This window comes from Vespula pensylvanica, chromosome 8, assembly GCF_014466175.1.
Source record: "Vespula pensylvanica isolate Volc-1 chromosome 8, ASM1446617v1, whole genome shotgun sequence".
Taxonomy (NCBI): Eukaryota; Metazoa; Arthropoda; class Insecta; order Hymenoptera; family Vespidae; genus Vespula; species Vespula pensylvanica.
The window spans coordinates 2808678-2828024 of NC_057692.1; the positions used below are offsets into that span (position 1 = coordinate 2808678).

General features: G+C 31.1%; 2 protein-coding genes across 2 annotated transcripts in view; one reads left to right on the top strand and one right to left on the bottom strand.

The window, feature by feature from the left end:
- Positions 1 to 19347, top strand: part of LOC122631388 (neuroligin-4, X-linked-like) — a 155342-nt gene that overhangs the window by 129286 nt on the left and 6709 nt on the right. The window contains exon 9 of the mRNA XM_043817036.1: positions 10861 to 10988. Coding sequence (XP_043672971.1) covers positions 10861 to 10988 — 128 coding nt within the window. The remainder of the gene's footprint in view (positions 1 to 10860; positions 10989 to 19347) is intronic.
- Positions 18183 to 19057, bottom strand: LOC122631389 (peritrophin-1-like). Its single transcript, XM_043817037.1, has 2 exons — positions 18970 to 19057; positions 18183 to 18698 (listed from the first exon to the last, which is right to left on the bottom strand). The coding sequence occupies exons 1-2, from the start codon at positions 18974 to 18976 to the stop codon at positions 18337 to 18339; spliced, it is 369 nt and encodes a 122-aa protein (XP_043672972.1). The 5' UTR covers positions 18977 to 19057; the 3' UTR covers positions 18183 to 18336.

Here is a 19347-nt window from a genome sequence, read left to right on the forward strand (position 1 = left end):
TCTCTCTCTCTCTCTCTCTCTCTCTCTCTCTCTCTCTCTCTCTCTCTCATAAATTTCCATGGATTACATAATCTCCAATAATGAAATAAGAAAGAAAATAATTCATAAGAAAAGATTATATATCGAAAGCAAAGATTTTCCGATAGAGATAGTCGATAAAGAAGAAAATTGAAATGCAATAATCTTTCTTGCAATAGTGAAAATCAATCATATTAATAGTGATTAAGATCGTATCATAAAAAGAAATCTATCCATTGTAAACGTAATACCTATGTTTTCTTAATCGAATGATCAATGTATTTTTTTCTTTTTTCTTTTTATAAACCTATACAAATTCTATTAAGAAAATCTATCATCGAATAAACACACTTGAATGCTATATACAGTTATATCTTTTGATCAAATATTTTTAAGTATTGATGCGTGAACAATTTATTTTCAGAACAATTTTTTTTGCGAACAAAAAAAAAAGAAGAAAAAGAAAGAAAATTATATCATTATCGAGTAGAATTTTCAAGAACGTAATATAAATTCCTTTCATCCGATAACTTCGTTTGACTTCCTTTTTTTTTACTTCTTCTTTTCAATCCCATAATATAATTTATCATTTATTTGGAAAGAAAGAAAGAAAGAGGAGGAAGAAAAGAAAAAAAAAACGATCAATAAATTCTTCTCGCGAATTAGATGATAGAGTTCATCAACTTCGCTATTAGATTTACGAAAGATATCACAGCTTTTTATGACGAGCAGATATTTTTTCTTTTCCTAAAACAAAAAAAAAAAAAAAAAGATAGAAATATAAAGAACGTACAGAGGAAATGAATTGATGCAATGCAGCGACGAAATAAAGAGAAGAACATGAAGGGTAAAAAAAGATAAAGAAAGGTAAAAAGAAAATCAAAAAAGAACGAAAAAAAGAAAAGAAAAGGGAAAAAGAAAATAGGGGAACGGTAGAAAAGGTAAAAGTATGTATATATTTCTTCGTTCCTACGTAAGTACGAAGACGCGCGCAAACATGATTTTCACGCGAATCCGCCCTAATAGAATTTTTCTCCCTCGGCATTGGAATACTGACGCCTAGAGCGTAAGGTTCGGTATCGCTCGTATAAGGTAGAATACATCTGTCTCCAGTGAACCATGAAGAAAGACATTATGCCACGTATGGCTTCTTTTCAGTAGCACACTCCTTTCTTAACGATATATCTATATGTTGGTCTAATACTTTCGCACATTACAAGCGTACATACGCAATTCAAAATATAGTAAAGCACAAATACATTTTCTTCCCTCTCACTATTCTTATCAATTCTCTTTGAAGATATCGAAGATAATGCATTTCTTTGAAATCTCTTTCTTAGTTTTTTTTTTTTTTTTTTTTAGTAAATTGTTTAGAGTATAATATATTTGGGTATAATATATATATATATATATATATATATATATAATGTGTATGTGTGTGCGTGTGTGTATATAAATATATCGTATGAATTATCTGAAAATCGGATATCATCTTCTTCGTTTTTTTCTTTTAATTTTTTTCTTTATGACGTCGGAAAAAGTAAATGAAAATGTCGTCGCGTTCGATCATAGGTGAAAAGAAACAGTTTTCATTTTTTAACGACAATGCCTTTTTATTTCTTCAATTATTTAGTATGTAATTATTCTAGTACGTATTAATGCATTCTTCTCTATGAAAATGTAAAAAGTAAACAGCTGGTTATATAATTTGAATATAAATTTAATTAAATGTTCACACATCATAATTATCAAACGTTAAGCGACAATAAAAGGATAACGAATCAAAGGGCAAAACTCAGCTTATACAATGCATATAATAATAAAGAAGCATTAATCATTGAACAAATTTTGCTTTTCATGTCCGTTCCCAGGTATTTAGAGATTAATAATTATAATGTTATCGGTTTTTATGGCAAAATCCTTTCCCCGTATATCTATTATCACAGAGGAAATTATTGGAGTATCAATAAAGTTGCAACGAGTGAACATTAAGGCCGATTATTCAAATAAAAGCCAGTATATTCGATTAACCTTTTAGCGCAATTAAATGTTTCACGAAACAATTGATGAACGATTTGATGAGGTACTTTGTATCACTAATGTGTACACTTTATCAAGCTTTTCATTTGAAAATATTGTTCGGATTAGCATTTTTATTAATGCTATAAAAATCATCGAAATGCACGAAAGAGGGCAATGCACGAAACGCACAATATGCACATATAAAATATTTACGTATATTCAAGAAAACATTTTTCAAAGAAAAATTCGAGTATATTATCGATCAATGAAGAATAAAAGATTTCGATCGATCGAAATTTTTTTTTCTTTGATTACGTATATACATACATAATATATATACATATATATAATCGATACTACAAAAAACAATTAATAACACACAACATGTGTGTGTATATATATATATATAAATGACGAATAATCTTTATGAAAACGATTATATCTTGCTAATTTCAACATTTTTTCTTTCTATCAAAGAAATGATCTTTGAAAGATTATATCTCGATCTTTGAATATTTCGAAAAAGCAGAGAAACATATTCCATTGTCCAAGAACAGATCGTTCGAGGTCTCATCCGAGAGAATTACAACGACTTCGACTGAAGCTCATCGACCTCTTCGATGTAACTCCGTCTTTGGCTCTCTGCTCGGTTTCCTTGCCCTCTGATAACCTCGAACCCGTTATCGATTCTTCACCCCACTTCACTCGCTTCCCTCGACACCCGAGTACCTACTTTTCTCTCTATCTCTATTTCTATCTCTCACTCTCTCTCTCTCTCTCTCTCTCTCTCTCTCTCTCTCTCTCTCTCTCTCTCTCTCTCTATCTCACTCATCTCTCTCTCATCTCTTCATCCATTATGCATACCTAGCTTGAGAGATAAGAGAGAGAGAGAGAGAGGAAGAAAGAGAAAAGGGAAGGACCTTCTAAGTAGTGGTTTACCTGTTGCAATGCATGAATCTGCGTGTGATGCATCATCTTCGAAGACACCTAGAAAATATGCATAAATTGAAACATCAATAATCATTGCATAGGCTGAGCATCATTTTAATCGATTATTATTCATTTATTGTCACTTAGTAAGATTTGCAAATTTTTTATCGGACGCATAAATTTTAATCAATGGCTTTTTATTCGTCATTATTAAAAGTTCTGCATATATATATATATAATTATTTATTATTAATTATAAAACTTTGGATGTGTACTATCGATAAAATATTGTAAAACATCGTGTAAACTATTTTCTAAAAAATATTCATTTAAGCTACGCTATAAACTCCTTTGAATATACGAAAAAGGAGGAGGTAAATAATCGTACTTCATGTTTTTCAAGAAATCGGAGAATGATATAATACGATTGTGCACTCGTATGAAAGACCATTCTTTATTCATCGGATTTGTCTAATTGTAGGGAAAAATCGATTTGTACGGTGAAAAGCGCATGCGACGCGTAACGACACGTAACCAGCTTGTCTAGTGAAGTACAAATTCATAGGGGTCAAATATGATTGGGAAAAAAAGAAAAAAAAAATAAATAAAAAGTAAAAAAAAAAACAATTAAAAAAAATAATAATAAAAGGAGAGAATACAACGAGCTTTATTTTATCCGAACATATTAATCGCAACAGAAACGTTTATATTCGTATTATATCGTAAAATTGTGACTCAAGCAAAATGTTTAAAAAACAATAAATAAGATATTAATAATTCGTTCAATTCTTATTTATATATATAAGCACGCACACGTGTACGTAACATATATCCTATATGTTACATATATACATATATATATATATATATATATATAAGAAAACTTATTTATATGATCTAATGAAGAAATATTTTATAATAAATAAAAGCATTACAAATAAATACACAATACTTACACTATTTTTATATAATCGATCAGCTACTTTTTATAAAATATTTTCTCGTTTTTAAAGTTATTATAAGATATAAACTCAATATTTGGCTTGAGTTGTTCATTAGCAAATCTAACTTTTTTCGGACGAATCATAATAATATTATGTCTTTTTCGTGACGAATCCAATACGGCTCCGCAATACGCACGAAAGCTCAGATAATAAAACAATTCGAAAGAAGTCAATAAAGAATATCCCAAAAACAATCCGGCGATACCACCAAAGCTTACCACTAAATCCATATAACCAAAACGAACTTCTCTACGGTATAAAACGTTGGGCCAGTTTAAAATAATTTGGGTAGGTGATAAATTTTGCGTATCGTTATCAAAGCCCTCTATCGTTTTCATTAATCTATGTACTGTAAAATTACAAGGTAAAATGCATTTACAATCAATATATTCGTCGTATGCCTTCGTCAAACAAGAATATTGAGAAAGTGAACATTCTTTGATATTTTTCTTTTTCAAAAACCATGGTAAACAGTTGCATTTTTTCGATATATCCTTCGCCAAGCAATTCAATCGACAATTATTATAAGACCATTGGGCTTTATTATAATGACATTGTCTTTGATAATCCGACATCATTTGAAAATCCGTAGTTACATAAGTACGAAATACTTCGATCTGCATACTTGAAGGCATTCTAAGCTTGATGTGAGGTATAATGTTACGACTAAGTCCTTTATCGAACTTGTCCGTTATATAAAGTCTACAAAGAAAGAAGAAATTAAAAATTTTAATAAGTAATTCTAAATTTTTGTAAATAAACTATCTATATCACTTTAATGGAAACAACGCGGATTTGAATTTCAATTGGAAAGGTGTGTCCGTAATCAAAATGGTCTTAGAGAAATTAAATTTGCAACAAACTCCAGCAGGTGTGACGACCTTCCTAAAGTCCTTCCCACGAATGTATCTCTTATTTCTGAAAAAAAGAAAAAAAAAAGATATATTTCTTTCATTTTTTTTTCTTTTTTTTTTATCTTGCCTTTGGCTTTTACCTTCAATAAAATATTATGTTAAAGGACGTTAGTTAACTCACGTGACAATAACGTTTTCTAATATAGCATCACATCGAGGTGTCCATTGTTGAAAGGCATTATAGAAATTTGTCACTTTCTTCGATATCTTTTCTTGAATTTCATCGCTTATTTTCTCATCCCACTTCCATTCGTATATTTTTTCGTAAAAACTTTTTTCGGACTATACGTTAGAAACATGATATTAATTGGACGATAATAATTTCTTTTTAACGATCGTTTACGATAGAAAGACGTAAAAGTGTCGAGTTAAAATATTATCTCGTGTCATACCCCGTTTGTATCAGAAACATTTAATTGATTTCCTTCGAAGCAAAGAAATAATTGTGGGAAAAATAGTTTTTCTTCGGACACGTGTGTATCCAATGCCGTCAACGTCGGATTATTTTGAAACTTATTCCAAAGTGTTATAATCGTGACGATCGTTATTACGATAGATGCTATCGTTAACAGAAACCATAGTCCTCTAAAGAGAAAAAAAAGAAGAAGAAAAAAACAAATTTTTCATCGTAAATTATTCTACCAGAAAGTTATTCAAGCGAATTAATTTTTTTTTTTTACCTCTCCCATTTCGGACGAGTAGAATCGGCGAAGTATGGAACACCATGTAAATTATTTTCTAAAAGATATTCCTTCGAGCTACGCTTGAAACTATTTCGCATATGCGATAACGATGGAAAATATTTGCACTTCATGTCGTTATTCAAGAAAAAAGAAGAAAAAAAAGAGCACAAAAGGAAGAAAAAAATCAAATCCTCTGTTATAACGCAAACAGTTTAATTGCCGTTAGCGAAGCCGAAGAATGATATTACGATAGTATACTAGCGTGGCTAACTATCCCTTTATTCTTTGAATTCATCCGATTGTACTGTAAAAAATCGATTTGTACGTTGAAAAGCGCATGCGACGTGTAAGAACACACGTAACTAGATTATCTGACATTGCACAGATTCATCAGTTTTTAGACGTAATAGCAAAGTTGTTTTTGTATATTCTGATAACGTAAAAGTTATATATATGTAGGTAACGACGTACATATCTCTATATATTATTATATGTATATACGTATATACGTTTGCTATTCCGTATGAGCTGTTTTCATCCATTCTAACAAAAATACGTTGAAAATTTTTGCGTATCCCCTTTAATGTTATCTATTAAGCAAATGAGCATCGATTAAACCAAAATCAAATACCAAATTATTTATTTTACTGAAGAATGATGATTTATACCTACTGCGAAGAGAAATAACGATAACAAATATAAATCGAGATAAGTGGGATTATAAATCTACAATAATATTATGTAATAGCAATAAATATTTAAATAGTATATATATCGTTTTTACGATTATGCACGAATAAATGATACAAATTATTTCATTTAAGCGTGTATATTATTCAATTGTTAATATTTAATATTTATCGTTAAGTGTATGCATATTTCCAAACCTATTTTTCTATATACAATTTTTCCCACGGAAGATGAATATTTACTCAATGAATAAAGATTTTGAAAGAAATTGTTCAGACGTAAATCTTTCAACTTTATATAGCACTCATTATACGTAATATATCAGCATAATTTCGATAATCAAAAATAACAGAAAAAGTTAATGCATTATGTTCTTTCTCTTAAAAAATTATACTAACGAGCCAGTTGCTATCGCATACTCATTTTAATATGATTATTGTGAGAATATCGCGAAAGATTTTTTTATTAGTATAAAACGTAACTACTTTGAACAAAGCTAAATATCTGACTACTGCAGAGATATTTCATAATTATAACATATCGTATAGAATTGCTATTTATATAATAACCTACCTAAGTTCTTTTATTCATCGTCTCTCTCTCTCTCTCTCTCTCTCTCTCTTTCTCTCTGCTTTTTTGCTTTGATTGCAAACAATTAACACATTCTTGGCAAAAACACTGTCGAGTCTACTGTTAAAAGCAATGAAAGGAGTCTATACTATAGAAATGTCTTGTTCTATCAAGAGCTGTACCATCTTTATCCTTTTCTCTTTACTATCTTTCTCTCTCTCTCTCTCTCTCTCTCTCTCTCTCTCTCTCTCTCTCTCTCTCTCTTTCTCTTCATCTCATCTTTCTACTCATCTCGAAACTGCAGAAGCAGCAGGAGCTTTTATACGCTCGTATGTTGCATATTTCGTCGCTCGAGCTTCAATTTTGTCGCGATTTCGATTCTCTTTCTCTCTTCTTTTTTCGCTCGAGAAAAGAAGTCATTTGTCGAGTCGTGAACAATCGAAGTAAGCCATTTTCAGCTGGCGATTAGAAACTGACAGCTTTCAAAATTAACGCATGGAAATTCGCATAGGAGAGTGACTTAAAAAATTTTCTATAAGCCTCTGACTTTTTTTCCCGGATAAAACATTATAAATACATACTTTCGTTCGCTTGTAAAGATCGTTTGTTCGTTCCATTACTTCATAAAAAAACTATTCGAGAAAATTACAAAGAGGTGAATGCAAAGTGTCGCGTGAAATCGAAGAAATAACATTGTCTCGCGGTAATTGTTGATGGGTTAATCGTAATACAGAAACCAACGAGTTCAACAATCACGATCATCAGGTTGAGAGTCATAACGAAGCGATCCGTTAGAAAAGGTAGAGTGGGTTAAATGCAGTCGGTGTTAAGTGCACGATCGTGTGTTTACTCTAAACTCCTGGATTATTACGTATTCAGTTTAGGTGTTGCACGTTGATCGTACCGGAGTAGCGTGTTTCTTGAGAAAGGAGTAGTAAGCTTTAGCACGGCAGTTTAATCGTTTCCTTGTAAACACGTGCGCACCCATGTGTATCTGTGTGGGATAGAGAGGCTCGTCGAATGACAAGGAATCTACCGTAGAAGCGTAGAATTATGTTAGCTGAAACATCGGCTCCTAGACGAAGATCTACCACCTAAGAGAGCTTTATAATGTCTCATCGAGCTCTCCTCGATGAAGGGACAATCGCGTACCAAACTTGCCCTTGCATTATAGATTATTCTCGGTCGTGTGGTTACACGATCCTCACTGTTACAACTTATCCGGTAGTCTCGTTGGGAATGCATCCTCATCGAAGTCCTTTGTCTTTAAGGCTATCTACTCTCTTCTTCCATCTCCTTCGATAACTATACATACGTATTATGCTTCTACTTAACTATTAACACGATAATAGCGTACGAGTTATGTAAGTATAATTATCTAATGTCTAATATTAACAACTGCTAATTATTTTCTTTCAAAATATTTCAATACTTTCTAGATTCACAAATTGATTCCAATAAATCTGTTATAAGTATTCCATTCAACATCTAATATCTTCGATTAAAATATCATTCGTTCGAAAACATATCGCGTCCTTTCTCGAATCAATCTTATCTCGCAGACAAACGCATCATAGTAATCGATTTAAACAATCTGACAGTGTTCTCATCTCGAAAACGTATTTATTATTAGATATACTTTACGAAGAACGTTAATAATTGAAACATCCTCGATAAAATTTATTCTTGTTCTAACGATTTGGATGTTTAATTCTTTTGTGTTCTGTTCTTTTTGTCTCTCTCTCTCTCTCTCTCTCTCGCTTTGTAAAATTAATTTCGCTATGCTGAGCTTTTTCTTTTTCTTTTTTTTTTCATTTTTCTTTTATTGTCTCAAATCTTTGCGAGAAACGCTTCAAGTTCTTTGACATGAAGTTTCTTAATCGTGAAATTTCTGTTCTAAAAATACGAGCGTGATATCCGTAACGAATAAACGAATAAAAGATGAAAGAATCTTCATTTTCTACTTTTCGCACGAACGAGCACGTTCGCTAGTACCATAATAGTTATTAACGTAGAATACAATAGGATTTCATCGGGAGCTCTACGGCCAAGTTTACCCCGTGGGGTAAACTCTTCTTTCTGGTTATGCGTTACATCAAGGAAGAAAGATTACAGCGTAATCAAAGTTTTATTACTCTCTCCTTTCCTCCAGTTGTCTCTTCGAGTTCTTCCTTAGGAAAACGATAAAAAGAGAGAAGGGAAACATTTTAAGACCGCAAAATTACAAGAAAATAGCCGGAAATATCTGCGGCTTGGTACAACGCGAGATAAAATCTTGAAGATTAATGGTTAACTCTGTTTAAATAAAATACTCACCCCAATATGCTCTACTTTCGAATTTTACCGAGTTTATCTTTCCAGAAGGTAAATCTTTAGAAGGAAAGAGAGAGAAAGGAGATGAATGAATACGCACTTAAACCTTAAATGCGGAGAAAATTTCTTTCAAAGGCGACTCTCTCAGATGTTATTTATATTTAACTATTTAATGGTTTATTTAATACGTTGCGTTCGAATGCATTGCGTAAAGTGCAACATTTCGTTAAATATAATTTGCACGAATCCGAAACTAAAGTAATTGAAATGTGGACGAGTGAAGATGCATAAGAAGTACATTATCAAATATAAATATATAAATGTAGATATTATATTATGTTAATATAGAAATTATATTATAATATATTCTTATAATCGGTTGAAATCTTTTCGAAGTTGAATAAAATTTACTTGTTACTAATTATGATAAATATTAATAAATGAAGTATATTATCGATTTAATGATTATAATTACTTCGGTCATTATCTCTGATAATATTAAAACATGTAAATGTTTATATGTGGATAATATGACCCATTTTAATCTGATAATATATTTTCATAGATACCAAGTTTTAAACAGCTAATTAATTCGATGAAAACCAAATATCAAGAGTATAATATTACATATTATACAGGTAACATAATGTGATATTTTTACATTTTCTCTCGCACGTAGATAATTAATTAAGAAGCTAAGTATATTCTGAAATACATCATCGTGTACAAGATTTGGTAAGATTACGTGTACTCCCTTCTCTCTCTCTCTCTCTCTCTCTCTCTCTCTCTCTCTCTCTCCGTGTTTTATGACGCACGAACTATACAACGATGTAAATACTTGCATCTAACAATAGAAAAGGTTGACTTAATTATTAATGAGCCATGAATTTTCAATGAAAGAAGGAAAAATAAGACGATAAAACACAAAGAGAAAATTATTAGAAGAAAAATATTGTTGATCCTCTGGAAAAAAATTTTTTTCTGAAAAAGCGAAAACGTAAATAAATGAAACAAAGGGATAAACGTCGAGGGAACCTTTGAAAGCCCTTAAACTAATTACAAAGGATATCACCTGTAACTTTGGAAAAAGACAAGAACGAGACAACAGAGAAGACAAAGAACGAAGAGAAAAGAGAGAAGGAGAAGAAGAAGGGAAGACTAAACCCTCAAAGGATGTCGAAAGTGCGAGCTGAAAGTAAAGGCTGTTGCTAAAGGGCCTTAGCAAAGGGCGAGGTTATACCGAGCGAAGGCTAATGTAAACTGAACGAGCTAAAGCGTGTATTACTTCCGGCCCTCGAAGGAACGCTGCTGGCAAAAGCCACGAACGGGTCCCAATGGATGGTTACGTCCTTCGGTATATATGTATGTATGTATGTATGTATGTATGTATGTATGTATGTATGTATGTACGTACGAACGTTGTATATCGCTCGATGATAAACCTCTTCTACGTAACTAAATCGAACGGATCCTGCTATGATATTCACCATCCGGTTATAGGAAGGGATTGTACATTATTAGATATTAAATTATGCTTTGTTATAACTTATATATTAATAAATATCATTAATCGTCGGTATTCATTATTAATGGAATTTCTCTCTCTTATCAACGATTCCATCGTTGAATAACTTCATAGAAATTTTCTATAGAAATTATAATCTACGCAAATCATCTCAATCGGAATATCATTAAAATGTTATTTTTCCTTTTCAGAAATCCAAATAGCGCTGATCATCATACAAGAAACGACACGCTTTTACCCGCTAGTAGAGAAAAAAGTCGTTTTCGTAGTCTCACGTGGGATCAATACGATCCGGTACATCAAAAATATCTCGAAATTGGTAAGTTGATATTTGTAAATGTTGAATATAATGTTTTTTTTTTGTTTCCTCTCTCTCTTTTTTTTTTTTTTTTTTTTTTTAATAATAACGAACGCAAATGAAAGAATTCGATGTAACACGAGATACGATATTAGATGCCCCATGCACGCTCAACTAATTTATATACTCGAGATACGTTCTATCATGCGAATGAAATACGAAAGGACGATATCGGTTGGAAAAGCTGATGGAAACGTACTCGTCAGCGCGATCCTAATAATGCTGGCGATGCTTTTGAACGTATGTATGTACGTCTGGATCGATCGGAGAAACTCGTGTTATATCGAATTGACTTCGAGTCACGCAACGATGGACTACATATGTACATATCTATCTATACTACCCTAGGATTTGATTTCATTCATCCAATAGTAAACACGTACTACATCTCCCGTCTCTCCTATAAACGTTTAAAATCATTACTTACAAAATGACAACACTTTTAAATATTTAATATAAAATCAAGCTACGATAGGTTAGTCGAGTTAAAAATTTGAAATAAAAAAGAAAATAAAAAAAAGGAAAAGCCAAGACATCTTCGTGCTCATAGAAATTTATTGAGAAGGAAAAAGTAAAAGAAAAAGCTTCCTTTTTAATCTATCTACACGTTTCACACTTTTTTATCAATTTTCTTCGCGTTGGCATGGGAAGAAAAAAAAAATCGTTGGAGAAACGTGATTTTGATTTACATTCACTCTTGTTGAACGTAAACTACGTAAATGTAAGAAGAATAATGAAATTATTGGCAGGAGTAGACGTATACCCTAATGCAATTTCGCGTTCACCGGATCGGACGCGTGGAAGATATATATTTTTTCCTTAGAATGTCGATCGAATGATTAATTAACGCTCGATCAGAAGTACCTACCATCTATCCTTCTTCTCGTGGAGGATGGCTCGATAGGCCAAGAGGGCCCCCTTTTTCCGAGTTTTCAAAGGGGAAACGCAATCTGCTATCGGCGCTCGCGAGAAGTGACATGCTCGACAGATTGCACGACGATCGTTTTCCCCTTAAGAGGAATTTTCGAAGGCTGCTATAGGAAACATCTTTTCCTTTCCTTTACTTATACCCACATATATCCACACACATACACACTCACACGTAGAGAGAGAGAGAGAGAGAGAGAAAGAGAGAGAGAGAGAGAGAGAGAGAGAGAGAGAAAGAGAGAGAGAGAGAGAGAGAGAGAGAGAACCTAGGACAGACTCGTCTCATTTCTTTCCACTTAAGATATCTCAATCGACACAATTCAACTTTGATCATCTAACGTTTTTATACTTTCTCACGATTCTTATTTTTCATGGATTAATAAAGATCAAATCCTCGAATTAAAAAACACTAAACGATAGTTATCAAAATTATCAATAGATTTCTCTATCAGTTGAAATTTTTCGATTAGATATATTCGATTGAGTCAAATAACAATTCTTCTAATTTAACTTTTATCCGATAATTACTATTGATTGTAGCATATGTGTAACGATAAAAAAAATATACGACCAGTTCACGTTTCCCCCGAATGCTTATTATTATGGAATAATTTTTCGATTTTTTCACGTTTTAATATTTCTACTGCCAAAAAAGTTATCAAAGAATTATTATTACTATTGTTAATATTAGTTTATTAACAATAATAATTATTATTATTATTATTATTAAATATATAAAATATTTTGAAACGAAAAAATGAAGTCTTTTAGAAAACTATTCGAAGCTCGTCTCATCAAAAGGCATCATCGGCAGGTATTCACGGCAGCTGTGTAGCTCACGCTTCGGTGCTTCGAAGTCTACTTCAGTTACACACAACGTTGCACGCAAAGTGTAAAAGTTAAAGTTACACACAAACTCGGATAATCGATAAACCGCACCACCGATATCGACCACCACCTCACTCCACCCTCGCCTCACCCACTCACACCCTTCTGTCCCCTCCAATCCCTTCCCTCTCGTTCCCTCTTTAACTACGAGCGAAATGTTCCATGATAACGCGCTAATGCACTCCCTTTTTTTTATTACAATAGAAAATTATTATTACGTAAACTTATCGTTCGACCGAACGTACGTAGGTACTTTTTTCAATGTGATAGTTGAAAACTTTTTCTTCTCTTTTTTATTTTCATTTTTCTTTTTCTCATTGTATATAAGTACACATGTGTATAAATACGTACATATACATATGGTATACAACATACATTGGTCTTTCGATTTGTTATATCAAATGAATGAAATGTTACGACTTGTTTCGTCAAGAGTTTCGCAAAAAGGTATACTTCCTTCGTGACAATGGTGATCTCATGGTCTAAGTGATCTAATATTAAGAGCTTCCTCTTAATAAATAAATACACAGAAAAAAAAATTAACATATATATAAAAAATCTTAATAATTTCGAAAAATCACTCGATCTTCGAGATGTACTTTTCATATACTCTTTTCAAAACGAAATTAAAAGACTTTTATTAACATCGAATATCATTCAACTATATTTCTCTTAATATAAACAATTTTGTTAAAGAAATGAAAAATGTTTAACGACAATTAGGATCAAAGGGAATCAAAAGGAAAGAATACATAAATGACGTTGATCGAAATGGTCAAAGGATTCACTATGAAACCCAAATCCAATTGCGTTCTTGTATTTTCGAAAGATGCAAATTAATTCGAACGTGGAGTGCAGACCATACGCATACCATGAACGAACACACCGTTTTCGGTGTTACGCTTTATATGTTTCTCGTGACATGTGCTGCGGTCGACACGTTACAAACTTCCTCATCCTTCGGTAGCTTTTGCGTTGAGTGATAGAAGAACAGCCACACAATGATGAACGCGATAATAGGAACAGGACTGCATTAAATGTAAAACTTTGAGAGATTCCCACTGCAATCGACTCCTCACTGATTAGTTCAACCAATGAATGAATGAATTAATTAATTAATTACCAAGAATGACGAAATTCATACCTACAGGTATTCTAATCTTTTCAATATTATTAATATTATTCCGAAAAGAAATTTTCTTTTAATTTTCTACACTTCTCAAACGCATTTTGATCTTTTAAATAATTTGTCTTCATCATGTTAGCTGATGATGATTTAACAGACGAACAATTTAGATGATATAATACATAAATATATAACGCAAATATAATACATAAATGTACCGATGGTCAACGATACGTTATCGCAATACTACATTGTCGTATATGACTGAAATCGACCTTAAGATTTTGATCTAAATAAGAAGATAAATGAGTATGACCATCGATAACTATGCAGGGGTTCTAATCGACAATTATTATCACTTTCTACTATATCTTATCACTGCAAGCGTATATATTTATGAAACGTAAAGATTATTTCTTAAATTTCGAAGAATGTTCATTAAAAAAAAAAAAAAAAAAAACTTACAAATAATTTATGATTTAATAATACAAAGTGTTGTGTATATCCCTATTAGATTTTTTATTTAACAACGATATATTGTATTTAGCAGTTGTAATATTTTTCAATTAAAATGAAAACGTATTATTCATATTTTATTGAACGCTATTCTGTCTTATCTCGTAAAGCGTTAATATATTTGAAATTTATAATCGTTGAAAGTCTTAGATATAATGAATGAATATATTTAAATGATTAATTTGAATCTAACAATATTCCATATATTTCTCGTAGTGGAAACATCCTCGAAAGGTTGAAGTTGCCGAGTTTTGCCCTATTTCAGTCTCCTTATCATCAACCTTAGTATTCTTCAATTCACTCAACCGGTGATCTTTCGTTCAGGAATGAGCTCTGGTAAGGTAGAAGATACACACGTAATACTCATCCTAAACTCTCTCTCTTTCTCTCTCTTTCTCTCTCTTTCTCTCTCTCTTTCTTCACTTCCACACGTTCTACGTCGACGAATGTACCAAGCTCGTTTCATCGGAGTAAAGTTTCGTGAGAGGCAACGATATTTCCGACAGTCATAACCTGATGCCGTAGGCGATGATTACTTTATGATAGAAGACGAAGTTATATCGCCTTTGTCGTGTCCTGCTTCGCTTTCTATCTTCAAGCTCGGAAATTATCCGAGTCCTTCGAAAAAGACGTCTACAAACGAAACGATCGATACGGTTTACGAGCTACGATTTCGATATTTTTTTAAATTAAAAGTCAAGTCTAACGTTTATCTTCTAACGTGTAATCGAGAATTTTCATGGCAAGTAGAAAAGTGAAAAGTTCGCAATTTATTATTATGGAATTTGCGATGACTTTTTTAAAAGCAGTTTAAAATCTTCTTTTTAAGATTTTTCTTTATTCCTTTCTTTCTTCCTTTTTTCTTTTTTTTTTTTTTTTTTTAGTCACTTTGAAGAGTAACGTAATAAGAGTAAAGTTCAATGTAAAAACGATTATGACTTATGCCAATGAATTTCATTTATATCTTTAATCTCCAATAACGTATACGTATGAATGATATTAACAAAAATTATCGATTAGTACAAGGTTCGTTCGATTGTTAACGTGTTAAAATAAGCATTTCTTACATAATAAGACGTAATCACATTTATTATCATAAGCTCATTTAATGGCATTTAATATATAATACCTGTAGGATGTTTAATAAGTTCGAAAGCAGTTATAAAGTTATTAAAAGATCCTTTCCACAATTTTATCGCTACTTTTTAACGCCTGTCAGTGGATAATTATTTAACAAAGCGCTCTTAATTCGAATTATATTAAATCGAAAATATATTATATCTAGACTTACATACATACATACATACATATATATAATAAAGAAAACAATGAAGGAAAAAGTATCAAATTATTAAATATAATATTTTAACATCTCGTAACGACTTCAAAGAGATCATGTTTTCGAAACAATCGATACAAAAGTTCGATACAAAAATACAAAGAACAAAATTCGTGAAATGACACGATATATACCTTAAGAGAAAGTCGAGAAGACAGAATAATTGGTGCTGATGTTCAACCGAAGAAGTTACCGTAACGCCTTGCTAATTGCTACTAAATTAGTCGAGATTACAAGTTCCTGTCGATTCCTTATGCTACTACCTTCTATTTCTAGAACGAGCTTTCACTAGCAGTGGTTCGAATTTGTTAAGAAAAAAGGAACAAAAAGATAAAACAAAAAATAAAACCAAAAAGGAGAAAAGAACAAAAAAAAAATAGATGAGATCGTAGGTAGAAGGTAGGTTATCCAGAATGAAATAATAGTTTAAAGACGACCTACAATCGATCTTCGGCTTTTCTCATTGATCAGCGATCCGTTTCAAGAGGTAGTTTCCTTCGAATCGAAACACAAGGGGCTTGGTCTTTCTTCCTCACATCAACCGAAACCACCAACGTCGAGAGTGATGTACTACCGGTGTAAGCGTTCGATCGAAATTCCTACGATAATCTACTTTCCTGAAGTTATACAGGATGTTTCCAAAGTACTTATCATCGAATAGGAGGATTAGCGAGTACGAAAGGAAACTGCATATGTTCTAGATTATAACAAAGTCAAGAGTATTTTCTAAAAAAATTGTGAAATACTCCCTGATATAACATCATTCACAGAGGTCAAATGAATAATACCTATTTTGATAATGACAGATAACTTTTATTGTTCGTACGCGATAAACGAAAAATATATCTTTATGATTTATCAATCATCATAAACGTCGATTTTAGATATAAAAATAATTGGATATAGAAAATATATATATCTATATGTGTAATAAAACTGTCCGATCGTGAAATTAGATAAAAAAAAATATCAGTCAAATGTTATTAATTAATCATCGATTATATTCACAAAAATATAGGCGATAATAATGATAATTCTAATAATGATAATAATATATATATATATATATTCTGATGTTATCTTCTTTCTTTTTTTCTTTTTTTTTCTCTTTCTTTAATTAATGTATAGAATATCGTTCGACAGAATTGTTTAATTACTTTCTAATAGTATCGCAGGATCAAACCGAAAGAATAATTCCTATTAATTTTTGCTCTAATTAATTTTAATTTTTATCTGCCGACAGGTCAACTCGGAAACGTAAGAAAGGATCGGAAAAAGTTATGTGGTAGTTGTTTCGAACTGACGGCTATAGTTTTACCAGCTACGCGCGTAACTTATTTCGTTTTCTCTCACACATAAATCGTAAGGGGAAATAAGAAAAAAAAAAAAAAAGAGGAAAAAGAAAGAACAAACAAACGAACAAACGAAAGAACAAACAAACAAACAAACGGTCGCAGGTTTCCGTGTAATCGTATAAAGATTAAAGTTTAATATTTCTAATTACGAAATTAGCTGGCATTTTAATTGTTAATTTTAAGTACCCTTAAATACCCCGTTAAAACAACGTACTGTTAAGTAATTCAAAGCACGTTTCTCTCGTATCCTAGGGAACATTGCGTGTCATTGGGAAACGATATCTCCTTTCGTTTCTTTCCTTTATATAATTCGAATTTAATTCGAGGAGTGTGCAGCAGAAACTCAACGTACACATGGACGAAGAACGATATACGCGATAACTCCCTATTTTATCGCGATCAAGCCAAACAAAATGACGTTTTAAAATGAATGAGAACGTTTCCGACCCTAAAGAGGATTTAATTACCAACACTTTTTTTTTTATCGCTCTTTTTTCTATACAACAAACGAACACATCCAGAAAAAGCGAAACTATCTGTTTCACAAACGGACATTTTTTTTTCTTCTTTTTTTTTCTTTTCTTTAAAACATATATATATATATATATATATATATATATATATATATATATTTGTGAAAGTAAACTATTTCAAAGAAATAAGATCTGACTCGAAAAATAATGTTTTATAATTATGACGAAAGGACATAAAATGCGAAAAGTACTGTTAACTGATTAACATGCTTTTTTTTCTTCTTTAGAAATGTTTAGATAATTTTAATTAAAAATTATTTGATATAATTTCTTTGAAATATATAAAATACTAAAACTATTAAATACTAAAATCAAAATACTAATACTAATAGTCATTATCGCAACTTGTCGTTATTGTCAATAACTAATGAATAATTATTAAGAAATAATTATGTTCATAAATAACGAATAACTTTATTAAGAAATAAAATAATTTATTTTTTTTTTTTTTATTAAAATAATTAGACATTATTCGTGTTTTTTACACAATGGTAATTCTTTTTAAATTTATTATTAATAATCTTCTAGCACGAGCACTCCATTTTTACATTCGTAATATTTATAGCAAGAACTTTCATGAGAATATATTATTCCATTGGAACGTTCTTAGCATAAATCTTTCTCGTCACTCTTTTACAATCTTCTGGTAAATATTTTTTCTGTATCTTCTGCATTTGTTATTTATTTCTACATTCTTCTCGTCCAATGTGCATCCAGCACGTTGTGGATAATCACAGACTTGTAATACTTTATTGAAATGAAGCGGGCAACCCGACCAAGATTTTGGACAATTCATCTCGAATCTAACCCCATTAGAGCACATGTAGAATTTTGAACAAAAACTCTCGTGAGCTAGGAGTACAGTAGAATCTACCGGATCTATTAGCGGACATTCTGTCGGTATCGGATATATTGGTTTGTCACCAGGATAATAACCATGGACGCAAATCACACCGATTGATAACGCAATTATCAATTGATAACTTGCTAAAATAAAAAATAAAAATATTAATATAAAGTGTGAAGAATATGTTAGATTAATTTTAAATTGCTCATTTATTACCTAATAAATCTTTTTTTCATTATACTTTTAAAGTGATAATAGAAAAAATTGAAAAATTCTGTTCTGTACACAAACAGACAGGTACGTTTTAATTACAAATAATTATATATATATTATATATGTATAATTATTTTTTATCGAATATGTTCATTGATTTTAAAATAAATTAAATAATGATATTTTATTGAAACTTACCCGCCATTGTAATTAATTGGTTTCACCAAACTTGAAACGTTAACTGTTGCGATTAGAGAAGACAACTTTTATATATACCCAAATCATTGATATTTATATATACAACGTATCTGCAAACATTTTATCGACTAATCTGTAGCTTGCTTATCAACCATTTTTTTTTCATTTCTGATTAAATTCACTTCCCACAAAAAAAGAAATGAAAGAAATGAAAAAACGAGTTTTCTCACCGAAAAAAAAAACTACTAACTTTTCCTACTTAATCAAATAATGAAATATAAAAATTTTTGCGAATTATTATTAAAAATAAATATATATTTCATTGAAACCATTCTATTTAAATAATACAAAACAGTATTAAATATTTTGATTAAAGAA